We start from the raw sequence: 14,969 nt of genomic DNA, 5'->3' as shown, positions 1-14,969 counted from the left end.
CATGTAGGCCAGACCAGGTAAGGATGGCAGTTTCTGTCCCTAAAGGACATTCATGAACCAGATGGGATTTTTCCAACAATCAACAATGGATTCACATTAGATTCTTAATTCCAGATGTTTACTGAATTCAAATTCCACCATCTGCCATGGCAGGATGCAAACCCAAGGCCCCAGAACACTATCTGGGTCTCTGGATTAACAGTCCAGCGATAATACACTAGGCCATTGCTTCCCCTGTGAAGAAGATTATCTCAGAGTACAACAGGACCTCATCTGATCAATGGAGTGGCAGATGGTGTTTAATTTAGATAAATATGAGTTATTACATTTTGATAAGGCAAATCAGAGCAGGACTTATTCAGTTAAAGGTAGGGTCCTGGGCAGTTTTGCCAAACATAGGGGTGCAGGTGCATAGCTCCTTGAAAGTGGAGTCGCAGGTAGACTGGATAGTGAAGAAGGCATTTGGCATGCTTACCGTCATTGGTCAGAATATTAAGTATAGGAATTGGGATGTCACGTTGTGGCAGTATGGGAGACTGGTGAGGCCATTTTTAGAGTACTGCATATGATTCTGGTCGCCCTGCTATAGGAAATATGTTGAGAGGGTGCAGAGAAGATTTACAAGAATGTTGCCAGACTAGAGGGTTTGAGTTAGAGGGAGAAGCTAAATAGGCTGGGGAGCTTTTCCCTGGAGTGTTGGAGGACAAAATGGGCATATATTCTATTCTACTCTGTCCCTAGAATTGACTGTCTTGCTAAATTATTTGAGGGCAGTTCAGGCTCAGTGAAATTACTGAGAGTCATAGAATCCCTACAGTGTGGAAGCAGGCTATTTGGCTCATTGAGTCCACACCAACTCTCCAAAGAGCATCCCTCCCAGGCCCAGACGCACACCCCTATCCAATCCTTGTAACCCTGCATTCCCCATGGCTAATCCACTAGCCCGCACATCCCTGGACACTGTGGCAATTTCCTAACCCGCACATGTTTGGACTGTGAGAGGAAACCCACACAGACACGGGGAGAATGTGCTAACTCCACACAGACAGTTGCCTGAGGCTGGAATCAAACCTGGGTCGCTGGCGCTGTGAGGCAGCAGTGCTAACCACTGAGCCACCTGGCCACCCCATCTGGGCTCTCATGTTGGCCAGACCAGATAAGGATGCCAAAATGCCTTCCCTAAAGTAAACCAGATGCATTTTCACAATTATTTGACAATGGTTTTATGGAGCTTCTGTCGTGGGATTTGAACCAATGTCCCTCATTTAAAACTGGGCCTCTGGATTACTAACCCAATGACACTGCTGTCATGCCATGTCTTCTCCAAAGTAATAACTTTCAAATGGAAATTGAATAAATACTTGCAAGGAAAAATTTGTAGGACTGTGCAGAAAGGGCAAGAAGAACAAATCTTTCAGGGAGCCAGCACAGGCTTGATAGGCTGTCTTGGCTTCTAGTCTCCAAGTTTTTATTAACATGCTTTAAGTGACTATTAATGCAGATTGTTGTACTAGTCAAAAGTTTTGTAGTTTGAAAGGGAGAATTGAAGATTGGAAATGGTGTTAAGTGCCATGATGTGCTGGTCTTTGTACTGGGGTGATTGACAGATTCTTCTGTCAGCAGAGCCTATCATAGAAGACACCATATTAGAGAGCTGCTGTATTTTACACGCACTTTCTTGGCGGTGAGGAATAAATCAGAAACTCTCAGACAGCGTGATTAGAACTATGCTAATTCTGGTCTTTCCTATGTTGCTCCCATCAAAATTGCAGAGAGATCTGGGCACGATTTCTAGCTTTTGAAAGCAACATTGGAGATCTAGCTAGTATTCTGAAAGTGGAAAAGAGGAGGTTTGCTGCTTTTAAGGAGGAATATGAAGGAAAGGAAACAGCCTTACTAGTGGACAGATACAAGTTCATGGACCTGTTTCCTTGTTCCAATAGTGAACTTAAAGCCCTTGGATATAAGGTATGTACTTCTGCACTGTTGAATAAGATTCAGTATTTGCATTCTATCACATGTCAAAGTATGGTTAGTTTCATGATTTTTCTTTGAATAATGGCATCAGTGTCTGGTCGTGAGTTCGGATTTTGTTTCAGTCTGCCAGGTAGTCCTATTGTAGAGGATTTTGAGTTACTATTTTTATTAGCACCAGAACCTTCTGGTTTGTTTGGCCCAGTTTCTCTAAAATTAAACTTCCTGATTCCTTATAGAGGCCACTTTCTGCAAGCTTGGATCACTGCAGTTACTTGAGGATCATCATCCTTTTAGAACAAGAGCAAACAAGCCTTTGAGTTACTATAAATCAGATCTTGTCTTTCATCTGGTATCTACATACCTCTGCTAATTACCATAAATGTTTATCAGCAATACTTCAAACTTGAAAAATAGATGTCATTGATCAGAATTAATGGAGAAAGGATGTCAAAGAAAATAGCAAGCATTTCAGAATTTTTGACATTTGTAACTAGGATGCTCTGAATTATCAAAAATGCTAACAGCAGAACCTTTCATCCTGGTTTGCACATGTGAACGAGTAATGTCATCTTGAAAGCTTTGCTCCAGAGAATGAGAATATTAAAGATTCTGTGTGGTTCTGCTCTCTATCCCTGTTCAAAACCTTTCTGCCTCATCCACAGAACTGAAATTGCCCAAATGGTTACAACCTTCTGGAGCTACTGTTCCTTGTCCTCCTCCATCCATCCCCATACTCGTAGCTTTAACTTGATTGCACTCCAATCTGTCCCTAAATAAACTGTATATCTCTGGACACTCCATGAGCTTTCTTCAGGTAGCCTTGACTTACTTTTCTGCCTCCTTAATTTGTTATCCAATGTGCAGTCGCTTAAGGGCTGACATCAAAGCCATAATTCCAACACCACCCTTGAATCTGTTGCCAACACCATGCTATCTGTTTGTACAGTGTGTGGAAGAACTTTGCAGCTAAGCACCAGCCAGCTGGAAGGCTTTTTTTGACTGTTACAGAAAAGTTGCACCTTTTAGACCATAAAACATACGAGCAGGGTTAGGCCATTTGGCCCATCGAGTCTGCTCCACCATTCAATTACCATTGATCTGTTTCTCAACTCCATTCTTCTGCCTTCTCCCCTGTAAACGATGATCCCCCTTACCATTCAAAAACCTATCTCTGTCTTGAATACATTTAATGACTTGGCCTGCACAGCCTTCTGCGGCACTGAGTTCCACAATCCGGCTGAAGGGTCTCTGGACCCCCTCTAATGCCAGCACATCCTTCCTCGGATACAGGACTCAAAACTATTACAATATTCCAAATACAGACTGGTTAGAGCTTTCTATAGCCTCAGCAGTACTTTTCTGCTCTTTTATTCTAGCCCTCTTGAAATGAATGCTAACATCGCATTTGCCTTCTGAACTGCCAACTAAACCTGCACTTTAACTTTGAGAATCCTAAACGAGGACTGCCAAGTACATATGTGATTCTGATTTCCGAAGCCTTTCCCCATTTAGACAATAATCTACGCTTCTATTCTTCCTACCAAAGTGCATAATGTCACACTTTTTCACATTGTATTCCATTTGCCAATTCTTTGCCCACTCTCCTCGCCTGTCCAAGTTCTTCTGCAGCCTCCCCACTTCAACTGTACTCTTCCCTCCACCTACCTTTGTTGCAAAGTTTGCAGATGACACAATGTCCTTAGTTCCTTCATCCAGATCGTTAATGTATAATGTGAATAATTGTGATCCCAACACTGATCCCTGCAGAACTCCACTTGTCACCAGCTGCTATCTTGAAAAAGAAGCCTTCATCCCTACTCTCTGCCTTCTGCTAGTCAACCAATTCTCTATCCATGCCAGTGCTTGCCCCAAACACCGCGGGCTCTTATCTTATTTAGTAGCCTCCTGTTTTAATTTTTTTCATTTCTAACCATCTCCTTGCTGCTCTGATTAATCCTAGTGTCCAGTGTGATCTTCAGCTAAGGTTCAAAATCCTATATTTGCTCCATCTTACCTATCTTTACCTCCATCTTACCTATTCCCAGTCTTAATACCTGTACACATTGTCTATGTTCTTATCTCATCATTGAAACCCTTTACCATGCTTTCACCACTTTGTGCTTTAGTTGCCTCTCTCTGCACCATTGTTGTCATCCTGAACTCCAAACTCCATAAACTCAAGTCATCCTTTGCTCTCAGGGGGCTATAAAAATCCCTGTCACTATTTGAAGATGACAGTGAGAGATCTCTCCAGTGCAACAAAAACGAAAAGCCAAAATGCTGGAAATCTGAAGTAAAACAAAGGGTTGGAGAAACTATGCTTGTCTGGCAGCATCTGGGGAGAAAGAAACAGTTAAAGTTTTCAGTCTGATATTGAGATCATTCAAAACCAGGTGTCATAAACCAAATGGTGATTAGAATGTGCAACTTACTAACCAAGGAACTAGTTGATGCAAATAGCTTATTGGATGCTTTCAAAAGGTAACTAGATAAATACGAGAGAAAAGGAAATAGATATCCTGAAAGGCCGAGATGAGCCAGATGGGATGGCAGGAGACTTGTGTGGATATAAACACTGACTTGTTGCATCAAAGACTTTGTCCCTGTGCTGTTTATTCCATGCGAACCTAAAGCCCTTGAGTGAGAATTACTTGGAAGGGGGCAAGAAGAGTAAGCAAAACAATGGTTACAGTATTTTGGAGTTGTCAGGTTAAGTAAAAATATTTGCCTCCTTTCAGGATGTTTCTCGCAATAAACTGACTGCCATAATCCCAGACCCCATTGTGACCCCTTCAGCTGTGACTGTACTGAAGGATGAGGTTGATCGGAAACCAGAATATCCTAAACCTGACACCAACCAGATGATACCTTTCCAACCCAGACACTTAGCACGTAAGTGGTTTATGTTGGGTTTCAGTTAGCAATAATGGATTTTAACGTAACCAGATATTCAGTATAAATGGTTTAATTATTTTCATTGCTCTGCCATAATAAGAGCCAAGTTGGAGTGTCAGTGATGCATTGTTTAAATAATTTTGCTGTAGTAACACCGGAAGCATTAAAGAAATACTGTGTTGGTTGTTTTTGTGCAGCTCCTGGCCTTCATCCTGTTCCCGGAGGAGTCTTTCCTGTACCTCCAGCTTCTGTACTCCTAATGAAACTGTTACCACCTCCAACGTGTTTCCAGGTAATTGCAGGGATCTTTCTTCATCCTAGCACAGATGGAGTCGTTTTGATTTTTTGGTGCCAGTGTAAAATAGGGAATATCAGATCAACAGTTCAACTCCTCTCACTATCTCTATCTATCCTCCCCCACCCCCAACCTCCCTTCCTTGTCATTTCCGCTGTTTGGATTGGAGAGAGATGGGAAACATAAGATGGAGGTGGATTCACCATTTAATTTCCCCAAAAGCATCTGTTCCAGGAAGATAGTTAGCAATAGGGGAACAGTTCAGGTATTAATCTAATCTAAACAATTTCTGCAGGCTATGTGCTCTGTGGAGACCAAGTAAGACTAATATAAAGTCTCTTCCCTGCACTCAGTATGTGGAGCTAGCACTTGACACATATCAGCTCGCCACCTTCACCATTGCATTATCATCAACTTTTCTTCAAGACTGCGTTTATTGAGAATGCCACCACCAGGTGGAGCAGTGAGCATGCACACATGGCAGCCAGCTGACCCTGTCTGCACTTGCGCTGGTGACCAGGGCACTCTGGATAATCACTGCATTTCTTCAACTTTGTATATATTTGAAATGGGAATTAATTCTAATGTTGAGCAATGTGAGGTTGACCTTGATGCAAACTGTGGCTCACCTAACCTGGTAATTTTGTCTTTGATATATTGTATGTCGTGATTGTATTTGAAAATGTCCTTTTTGCAGGGGCCTTTTGTTCAGGTTGATGAACTAATTGAAGTTTTAAGACGCTGTCAATTACCAGATAGTAAGTAATATTTGTTGCTGCATCTTCACAGTCTGTGTTCTAAAGAGAGTAGGATGTTCAAAGTGCATAGGGCCATGAACCTACACAAGTTGGCCCAAACTTCTTTAAATTTTCTTCTGAAATTATCTTTAGTTTTAATTTTTTCTGGCTCTATTTTTTGGTTCACATGTTTAAAGTAAACGTATTGATGTGTTTGTTCAGGTGGTAGAAATAATTTCCCGACAACCACATTACAGGCACGAGAGTAGTCCATTCCTCCCAGTGAACCTGCTCTGTCATTTAATACAATCACGGTTGATTGAATACATCAACGCCTTTTTACCCAAACTCTCCTCATAACCTATTTATACCATTCATAATCAAAAATTTATCAACCTGTACTTTACATACTGAAAGATTAAGCTTTCACAGCCTTCTGGGGAAGAGAATTCCTAAGATTCAGCATCCTCTGAGTAAAACAATTTCTTCTCATTCTTGGTCCTCAATGGTATCCCCCTTATTTTAAAATTGCGCCTTGGGATTCTTGACATTGTGTTTGTAGACCAATATCCTACAGTTGAATTCCAAAACTGTATTCTTTTTAAAAATTAAATTGCGATAGGTGGCAGTTTGATAAAAAAAAGACATGTAAACATTGTTTATTCTAAAAGCAGCAGATGCATGAAATCAGCAAAATCCACTTAACTGATTAAGTTTAAACGTTTTGAAGTAAATTGATGAAAGTGAGAAATGTTTGTAAGCTTCTTGGGGGCAGTTTCCCACTCTTCTGTGTTGGACAGAAACAAGCTAGCTGCAGTTAGTCTAGAAACCTACTCCATCCTAATGTTTCTTAAAAAACTCATTATATTGTGTTATTTGGCAGCAGTTAGTGTCATAGTCCTACAGCACGGAGACAGGCCATTCGGCCCAAATGGGTCTAAGCAGATCAAAATGTCCGTCCACACTAACCCCATTTCCCTGCACTTGGTCCATATCTTTCTAAACCTTTTTTTATCCATGTATTTGTCCAAATACCTTTTAAATGTTGTTAATGTACCTGCCTCAACCACTTCTGCTGGCAGCTTATTCTATATGCGTACCACCCTCTATTTTTAAAAAAAAGTTGCTCTTCAGGTTCCCATGTGTTCTTTCCCCTGTTACTTTAAACTCTAGTCCTCAATTCCCCAACCCTGGGAAAAAGACTGAGTGCATTCACCCTATCCATGCCTCTCATGATCTTATACACTTCTTTGTAGAATCTTTATGGATTACACCTAGATTTCTCATGTCCCATACCAGGTCCTAGGATCAAAAGCCTGTCTGTTGAAGGTTAATTTATAAGGAGCTAATCTTTCATCTGTTTCTGTTAAACTGTAAAGATTAGCTGTGAAATGTGACAGTATCCCTATCTAACAATATTGTTTAAGATGCATCTGAACCAAGACATTTAAACACCGGCTTTCTGTTATTCATACAAATTAGGTATTATAGGCTCCTGCCAGCATCACGTTTTTATTAATTTGGTGTACAGGCCACATTAGAAATACATAATGATTATACTAGTTTTTGAACATTGAGAAGAAGGATTTATTAAACTTTGTAATTTATTTTTCCAGCTGTTGAACAAGCTATTGAGCTGATCACTGGAGGCCAGCCTGAAATGGTTATTGAAGGAAATGGACCCATAGAAAATGATGCTGTGATGAAAAAGCCCCTGAAAAGGGCAGCAAATGAGGATTCTGATGAAGAGGAGGAGAAGGGAGCTGTGGCACCTCCTGTGCATGACATTTACAGAGCACGCCAACAGAAGCGAGTCAGATAATCTTGTCTGTTACAGACTGTTTGAAAGAACTGAATTTACCGTTCTTAAAATGTTGAGACAGAGCTACATCTTCACTTGCCTGTGGAAATGAGACTGTGCTTTCACTGTTGTGCCTCATTCGAATAAGTTTTTAATTCATTTGGATGGGGGAGAAATGGATTATACCTTGTTTCCTCTCTATGAAAACTGTAGTTTTTCATCAGGCTCTCGTTGGAGCAGAATAAAAATGTTTTGGTCTTGGTCAGGCATAGTGCGTGTGCGTGCACATACACGGTGTTAACATTACAACTACAATCTGTACAAGTCTGCTACTCTAATGCAACTTGTGAAACTTTGTGATTTTGTTTTATTTGTCTGTTTCATTTTTTAAAAAGTGGATGGTGTAAATGAGGGAAAGTATTTTAATATCCCACAAAGCTGAAATGCCACTGTCCTGTTGTGTCATGTGGTTTCCTGCCAAGTCTCATTTTACCATTATTTATGGCAATCTGTTTCTTTTTGTAATATGACAGCCTGAACACAACCTTTGTAATAAAGTGATAAAAATACATTTTAAGCCTTATTTGTATGTGTCTACACTATTTTCTTTTCTATCCTGGATGAACAGTTGCAGAGTGCAATCTTCAGCAGTCATTGTAAGGCGTGCTGTAAGCTGAGTGGTATGCAATGCCAAGAGGGAGCTGAGCATGCTCAGGCTTTGCACAAAAGATGACTGTGTACTTAATTTAGCTACTTAGAATTTAGTAAAGCAGGAATACTTTTTCTAATTTTATAGATTGGTTTATTTTATTTTTCCATGATCCAGTAGGCCTAGTGGGATGGAGAGAGAAAACTGATTTCATTTGGCCATCCATACACAATTTACCAGTAGGATCAGAGTGTAAAGTGGACAGGAGTAAGACAGCTGGTTTGTATTCCCTTTCTTAACCCAATACATAATTCCTGTATATTGTCTGCTTTTAAAAAAAAACAAACTGGCACCAGGTGAACTTTTTTTATTACATATAAGTTCGCCTTTCTTGCTTAAATACATTATCACTATTTCCTAATTATAGTGCAAAATTCTAGGAACAAGCAGCCGAAAAAAAATTAGGCACCATCTTCCAAATTGTTCTATGAAATAGGTTATTAGTATTTACACTGGTAAAGTAGTATCTTTAGTTAATACAATGCACACTTCATAGTTGCCTTATGCAACAACACACACGAGTGTAATGCTAAATGAGTGAAATAACGAAAGCACCAGGGAGTTTTTGGCCACTGAATGATGCAACAAAATGTTTTCACTCTACATGACTGTATTTCTTAACACATTCAGTTGATAGTCATAAGAATGGTCCACTATACTCAAGTAATAGTTTGGCGACTTGCATAATGAAAGGCATAAATAACAAGGTTGGACAGTTGTGCAAATATCTGATTTTTTAGGACAGAATTAAACTGCACTACAACAAAAGAGGAAACACAGTACAATCTCCAGAGATTAGCAGCAAACCAAGCTGGTGTGAAGATCACTACGCTTGCAGGCTGCCAAACTGCCATTTGATATCCTCACCTGACCTGTGCCCTGTTCCACCCCCATCTCTCCTAATGTCAAAACAGGGCACTGCTCCACACTCCCTCCACATCTACCTTCACCCCCTATCCTACAACCCTCCCTCTATCTCACCTTTGATCCCAACCTTCCTTTTCTCATCAATTTCCACAGTAAAAGTTATTCACACCCATTCCTAGGATCTTGTGTGATGCTATCTTTCTAATAGTCACTAATTTTCAATTTAATCTATTTCAAGATATTTCTGAAGCATGCTAAGTGCACTCAAAGTAACTGTTCTATCTTCACACCAGGAATATATCATTCTGGGCTTTGAACAAATTGGTCTTGGTTTAGGATGACATGAAATCTGCAAATTCAGCAGAATCTTCAATTGGTGACCTATAACATTCCGGCTTGCAGTCTATTAAAAATAAGCCAGAATTATTGTCCCTGGACAACTGTACCTGTTTCTTACATTTGAACTATTATAACTGTATTAGACCACAGATTATAGTTCATTTACAAACAGATGCCAAAATGTCAACTGCAGTATTTCTGAAATTGGATTTGGTACTTCCAACACTGATGCGATCCAGCCCTCAGGTATGTAAGCATTATTCAGTGGAATGTGGGCCTCTGACACAAGGGCTAGTGACTCAATGACTATTTGCAGTAGTAGTCTTTCATGGCATTACTTAGTGCCAGGCAATCAGCACCAGTCAATACCTATTCCTTATTTCAGTCAGCCGGCATGAACAGATGGTGTGGATATCTGTTGTCAAATAGGAAGAGTCCATTCTAGCTTCAACCAGAATTCCCATCGGGGAGCGTTCTTCACACTGATGAGCAACACTACACATCAGACCTTACCCAATACCATGGGGAGCATTTAATAGATTTAAAAGGCCCAAGATGCTTCACAGAAGCTTAAGCAAAATATTGCCATCAAACCACATAAGGGAAAATTAAGGCAGACAACCAAAAGCAGATGTTGAGAAGTATCTTAAATTTGAAAAGGTGCGTAGAGGGATGGACAGGTTGAGGAAGGGAATTCCAAAGCTTAGGGCCTCAGCATGATCACCAACGGTGCAGTGTTTTAATATTAGGAATGTTCCAGAATTGGAAGAATGCAGTTATATGTGCTAGAAGTGGGTACAGAGGTGGGGAGGCCTAAGGCCATGGAGGATCTGAAAACAAGAATGAAAATTTTCAAGTCCAGGCAAAGTTTAACTGAGGGCTGATGTAGGTCAGCAAGCACAGGGATGATGATGTAATGGACCCAATGCAGGTTCGGGTAGGAACGATAGAGGCTTAGATTAGTTTAAGCTTAAGTAGGGTAGAATCTCGGAGGTTAGCTAGGAGTGCACTGGAACAGTCTCATCAAGTCTTGAGGTATCAAAGGCCTATGAGTGCTCCAGAAGCACAAGTGGCTTAGCACACTTTGTAAAGAGGCCTTTGGTTTCAAAAATCATCCCAGTAATTGTCTTAAAGTTTTGCATCATATCAAGTTATCATTTAACTAAATAGTGTAATGAATACGTTCTACCTTCAGGAGTGATACAAACAAAATTTCAATTAGTATATAACATCAGTCTGTTCAAATAGTTCTATTAATGTACTGTTAGTAATGGGTGGGAAAATAAATTTCAGAGAGGGAATTCAAAACTGGTAAAAAGATAACACAGGTGGAAATGTTTTCCCAGCTTTAGGAAAACCAGGAGTCTTTAACACTGAAACACATCCCTTCTATTTTACAGAAACATGAAGTGCTAGTGCATATTGCACCCTCACCACCTTAGATTATCTCAATGCAAAGTCATTCTCCATAAATGCCCCCTCCCCAACCAGCTTGGCCCCTTCTAAGCCACGTGGAGGGAGACACAAATAAAAAAGATATTGTTGCTTAAACGTGCAATGCTCCTAATGAAATTATCTTGAGGATAGTTGTTCCTCCTCACTTAGCCCAGATAGCTGCGAGCCATTCTTTTTGAGCACTTTGGTCAAGATTGCGTCATAATAAGGACTGAAGACCAACTTGTTATAGTTTACAAGGTGAAGAAACTTGACAGTTACTTCTTCCAACTCGGTTCTAACTGGACCAAGTCCTCCGGGGACTGCAACTGATTTCGGATTGCTTGACGCAAGGATCATCTTCAGGAAAGTCTGAATGCGTGCATCTGCCAAAATACAAATTGGCAATGTCATACTTACGATAATGGTGACAGATACTAGATTTAATCATGACAATCTCTTGGAAAAGGGAAATAAAACAAATTGAAATGATCAGTCAAAATTTACCAAAATTCCAGTAGAAACCAGAGAAGCTAATAAAACTTTAAATACATTTTATAGTATTGCTGAATGGATGTGGCAACTTTGTACCATCTGATTAAAAGCACGTTCAGATAAAAATGTATTGATTATTCACCAGATGCTGCCAGACCTGCCAAGTTTCTTCAGCTATTTCTGTTTTTGTTTCAGATTTTCAGCATCCACAGTTCTTTAAAAACCAAAAGAAATGCGGATGCTGTAAATCAGGAACAAAAACAGAATTTGCTGGAAAAGCTCAGCAGGTCTGGCAGCATCTGTGAAGAAAAAATCAAAGCTAACGTTTCGGGTGCAGTGACCCGTCACTGGACCCGAAACGTTAACTCTGATTTTTCTTCACAGATGCTGCCAGACCTGCTGAGCTTTTCCAGCAAATTCTGTTTTTGATCCACAGTTCTTTGTTTTTTTATTCAGTATGGCTTCCTTGCTTTAAAAATCTATTCTCCTATTCGTAAAACTAAAGATTCTATATGCTTTTTAATAAACTTATCAACATTCCTCTTCAAAGATTTGTAAACATACACCCCCAAATCTCTCTATTCCTGCACCTTCTTTAGAATTACCATATTTAAGTTATTCAATGTACTTCATTACAAAGAGAACAATCAGTAGTTAGAAATGAAGTAAAAAATCTGAAAATTGTAAAAGAAACAACAAAAAATAACGATGAATGTGATAAGAAAGTTTAAAGCATCATAAGGAAAACTAAGCAGCAATACAAGGATAATAAAACACATCCAAAGGAATAGCAAAGTCTATTACAAATACATAAGAAAAAAATTGTTAAGAGCAATGTGGCACTCTATGTAATTTGTAAATGATGATCAAAAAATGTCAAAGGTGTTTAATAAATATTTTGCGTCAGTCTTCACTGAAGTGAAAGATATCAGAGAGATGCCTGATACTCTGATGGATAAGAGGAACATTTTAGATAAGATAATCTAAAAGAAAGCAAGTACCAGGGCCCATAAGTGGCATACATTCAATGAACTGAGGAGGTCTAGGGAGGAAAGAGCCTAAGTCTTAAACATGATATTTCAGGGCCACACGGAGTATTACTTTTGTCAAAGGATTGGACATAACAGCACCTAGTTTTAAAAAGGGAGGCAAAACTAACTTGGTCCTTTGAAGTACCCACGGCAGGTAAACTTATTTTTCCCATTCCATGTTTTTTTAAAGCTTCTCGTAATAGTAATTTAATTACAGAAGAAAAGCTGCAAAGACTGAAAAGATAAAACCTGCCCAGTGCTTTGAACTTTTAAATAGTTCAAAACTGAATTACTGACACTGTGTACTTCGGGGAACGCAAAACAAAATATCATGAAGCAATAATGCATACCACATGTGGTGGCATTGTCATTCTTATTAAGCTTTTGCTTCATGGCCTGTATGGCGACAGTCTAATAAGCACATGGTTGATCTGGTTCCGATTGCTCAGTGACTGAATGAGCTGGCAGGTTTAACAAAGGCCATTTGCAATCTTTTTTAGGCATCAACCAGTTCATACAGCAAGACGGAAAATTGTTATGACCGTACATTTTAACTACAGTGTAGTCTTACCTATCAGTTTGTGAACAGAGTTATCTGGACTAGATATTGCCTGGATTTGACCTTTTAACACTGTCTCTTTCTCTGTAGTTAGCAGTGAGAAACCATGTTGAGATAAGCACTTATTTACTTCCACACAGATCTGCTCACTCATACTGACCATAGCCTCAGAAAGATGAAAGGAGCTGTAAATACAATCAAGATTTGTAACAAAGCATGAATACCAATTTACCACTGAATTCTTTTGAGCTTCAATACATTAAAAATAACCTGTCAAATACAATAATTTATTCAGAGAAGATAAGCATCCTAAAAGTGGTTTCAGTTCCTTGTGGGCCAGTTGAAAATAGTTTTCACTCTTAATACGGCCAAATTTAACTCTCTAATGAACTGAGAGAGGACAAAGAGGTAAGATTGGGCATAGGAGAGAGAAATGGAGCAGGAAAGTGCCACAGAGGAAGAAGGAGAAAGGTGCCAGAGAAAATGCTAGACAGGAGGGGGCTAGAGACAGAAAGGGAGAGAGGAAGGCAGGTCCAAATGGTAAGGGGTGTGTATGTACGTGTATATATAAGAGAGAGAGAGAGAGGTAGCAAAAGAGAGGGGATATAGAGAGAGACAGAGAGAGGGAGAGAAAGAGGTAGCGAGAGAGAGAGAAAAAAAGTGTAGAGGGTGAGAGATAGAAATAAAGGGAAAATGAGTACAAGTGAGGTGTAAAAAGAAAGGGAGTTGGAAAGATAGAAGAATATGTTAAAAATCTAACTGGAATAGTAAATTTTATGGCACATATTATTAGTTATAAAACAAGGTAGAATGTAATAACCCAGATTCATTAGGATTCTGCTGGGTATGAGGAAATAAGATCTATTCAAAAATAGATTGCTTTAGTTAGAACAAAGGAAATTACAGGATGAATTAAGGTAGCTAGAAGGGGTTGGGACAAAATACACAGGAACAACCAATTTCCAATTTTTGAGTGATCGAGAACAAGGGGAGGTATATGTAAACCTACAGATGAAATTAAAAAAAAACTTTTGTTAAAGAGAGTTGTGATATTGCGGAATGCATTGTCACCTAGTTTTAGAATTAGTGACTGAACCAAAGGTGTTGCAATGTCTAATAATCTGTTGGAGAGATTGGCAAACAAAAACAATGTAAAGGAACTGGAAGAGTATAGGGGAATTAGGACTGCTGTTCATTGCAGCCTAAATACCAATTCTGACTAGGTTGGATGAAAAGCCTGTTTCCATGTCATAATCTCTATGAAATCTTCTTTGAAATTAAAATTTATGCAGCAGGAGCATAACTAAATTAAAATAATTTACTAGGTGAGCAATGAGTAGCTGTTTGCAACCCACAATAAATCACTTACAGCATATGCATGTCTGTCAGTAAGACTTTAATAACTCTTTTCAGTCTATCCGGAAATCCTGACAGCCCTGATAAAGCTGCACCCGTCATGTTGTATATGACCAGCAGGACAGCCGCTGTAATCGTCAGTTGATTCAATTCACGTTGCATTTCCTCAAAGCGAGATTGGTCCATGAGTACAGGCTATAAAAGGGGATAACAAGATTGCAATTTACCTGCACAGGGCAAGCTTTAGCACAACACTAACTTCAGAAAAAACAAAGTCTTCCCCAATTCTCTTTTCCCTCCATCATTCTCAGATTTTGATCTCCTTTATGACTCAGTCTGAATGTGCATCAACTCCTAGCTAAGGTGACAACATTTCCAGGTTGTTGCCAATATTGCTATGGATTGATTCAGAGAAAGAGAAAATAATTTGCATTCCTATAGTACCTTTTCATGGTTTCAGGACATCTGAAAGAG

At 39.4% G+C, this 14,969-nt stretch overlaps 2 protein-coding genes across 8 annotated transcripts in view; one reads left to right on the top strand and one right to left on the bottom strand.

The window, feature by feature from the left end:
- The window catches only part of cstf3 (cleavage stimulation factor, 3' pre-RNA, subunit 3), a 106,102-nt gene extending 97,814 nt beyond the window's left edge, over positions 1–8,288 (top strand). Inside the window, exons 17-21 of one of the 2 annotated variants that reach the window (XM_048606829.1) lie at positions 1,773–1,968; positions 4,716–4,869; positions 5,070–5,164; positions 5,865–5,925; positions 7,521–8,288. In XM_048606829.1, coding sequence (XP_048462786.1) covers positions 1,773–1,968; positions 4,716–4,869; positions 5,070–5,164; positions 5,865–5,925; positions 7,521–7,726 — 712 coding nt within the window. In that variant the 3' untranslated portion in view covers positions 7,727–8,288. The remainder of the gene's footprint in view (positions 1–1,772; positions 1,969–4,715; positions 4,870–5,069; positions 5,165–5,864; positions 5,926–7,520) is intronic. The other variant, XM_048606830.1, reaches the window with a different exon arrangement.
- Positions 8,289–8,451: 163 nt separating this feature from the next.
- tcp11l1 (t-complex 11, testis-specific-like 1) overlaps positions 8,452–14,969 on the bottom strand; it is a 36,549-nt gene continuing 30,031 nt past the window's right edge. For all 6 annotated transcript variants that reach the window (XM_048607208.1, XM_048607209.1, XM_048607210.1 and 3 more), the window contains 3 exons: positions 14,509–14,690; positions 13,152–13,324; positions 8,452–11,440 (listed from right to left, as the gene is read on the bottom strand). In XM_048607208.1, the coding sequence (XP_048463165.1) occupies positions 11,193–11,440; positions 13,152–13,324; positions 14,509–14,690 (603 nt within the window). In that variant the 3' untranslated portion in view covers positions 8,452–11,192. The remainder of the gene's footprint in view (positions 11,441–13,151; positions 13,325–14,508; positions 14,691–14,969) is intronic.

This window comes from Rhincodon typus, chromosome 17 (assembly GCF_021869965.1).
Source record: "Rhincodon typus isolate 14 chromosome 17, sRhiTyp1.1, whole genome shotgun sequence".
NCBI lineage: Eukaryota > Metazoa > Chordata > Chondrichthyes > Orectolobiformes > Rhincodontidae > Rhincodon > Rhincodon typus.
This window is presented reverse-complemented; position numbering and strand designations above follow the sequence as displayed.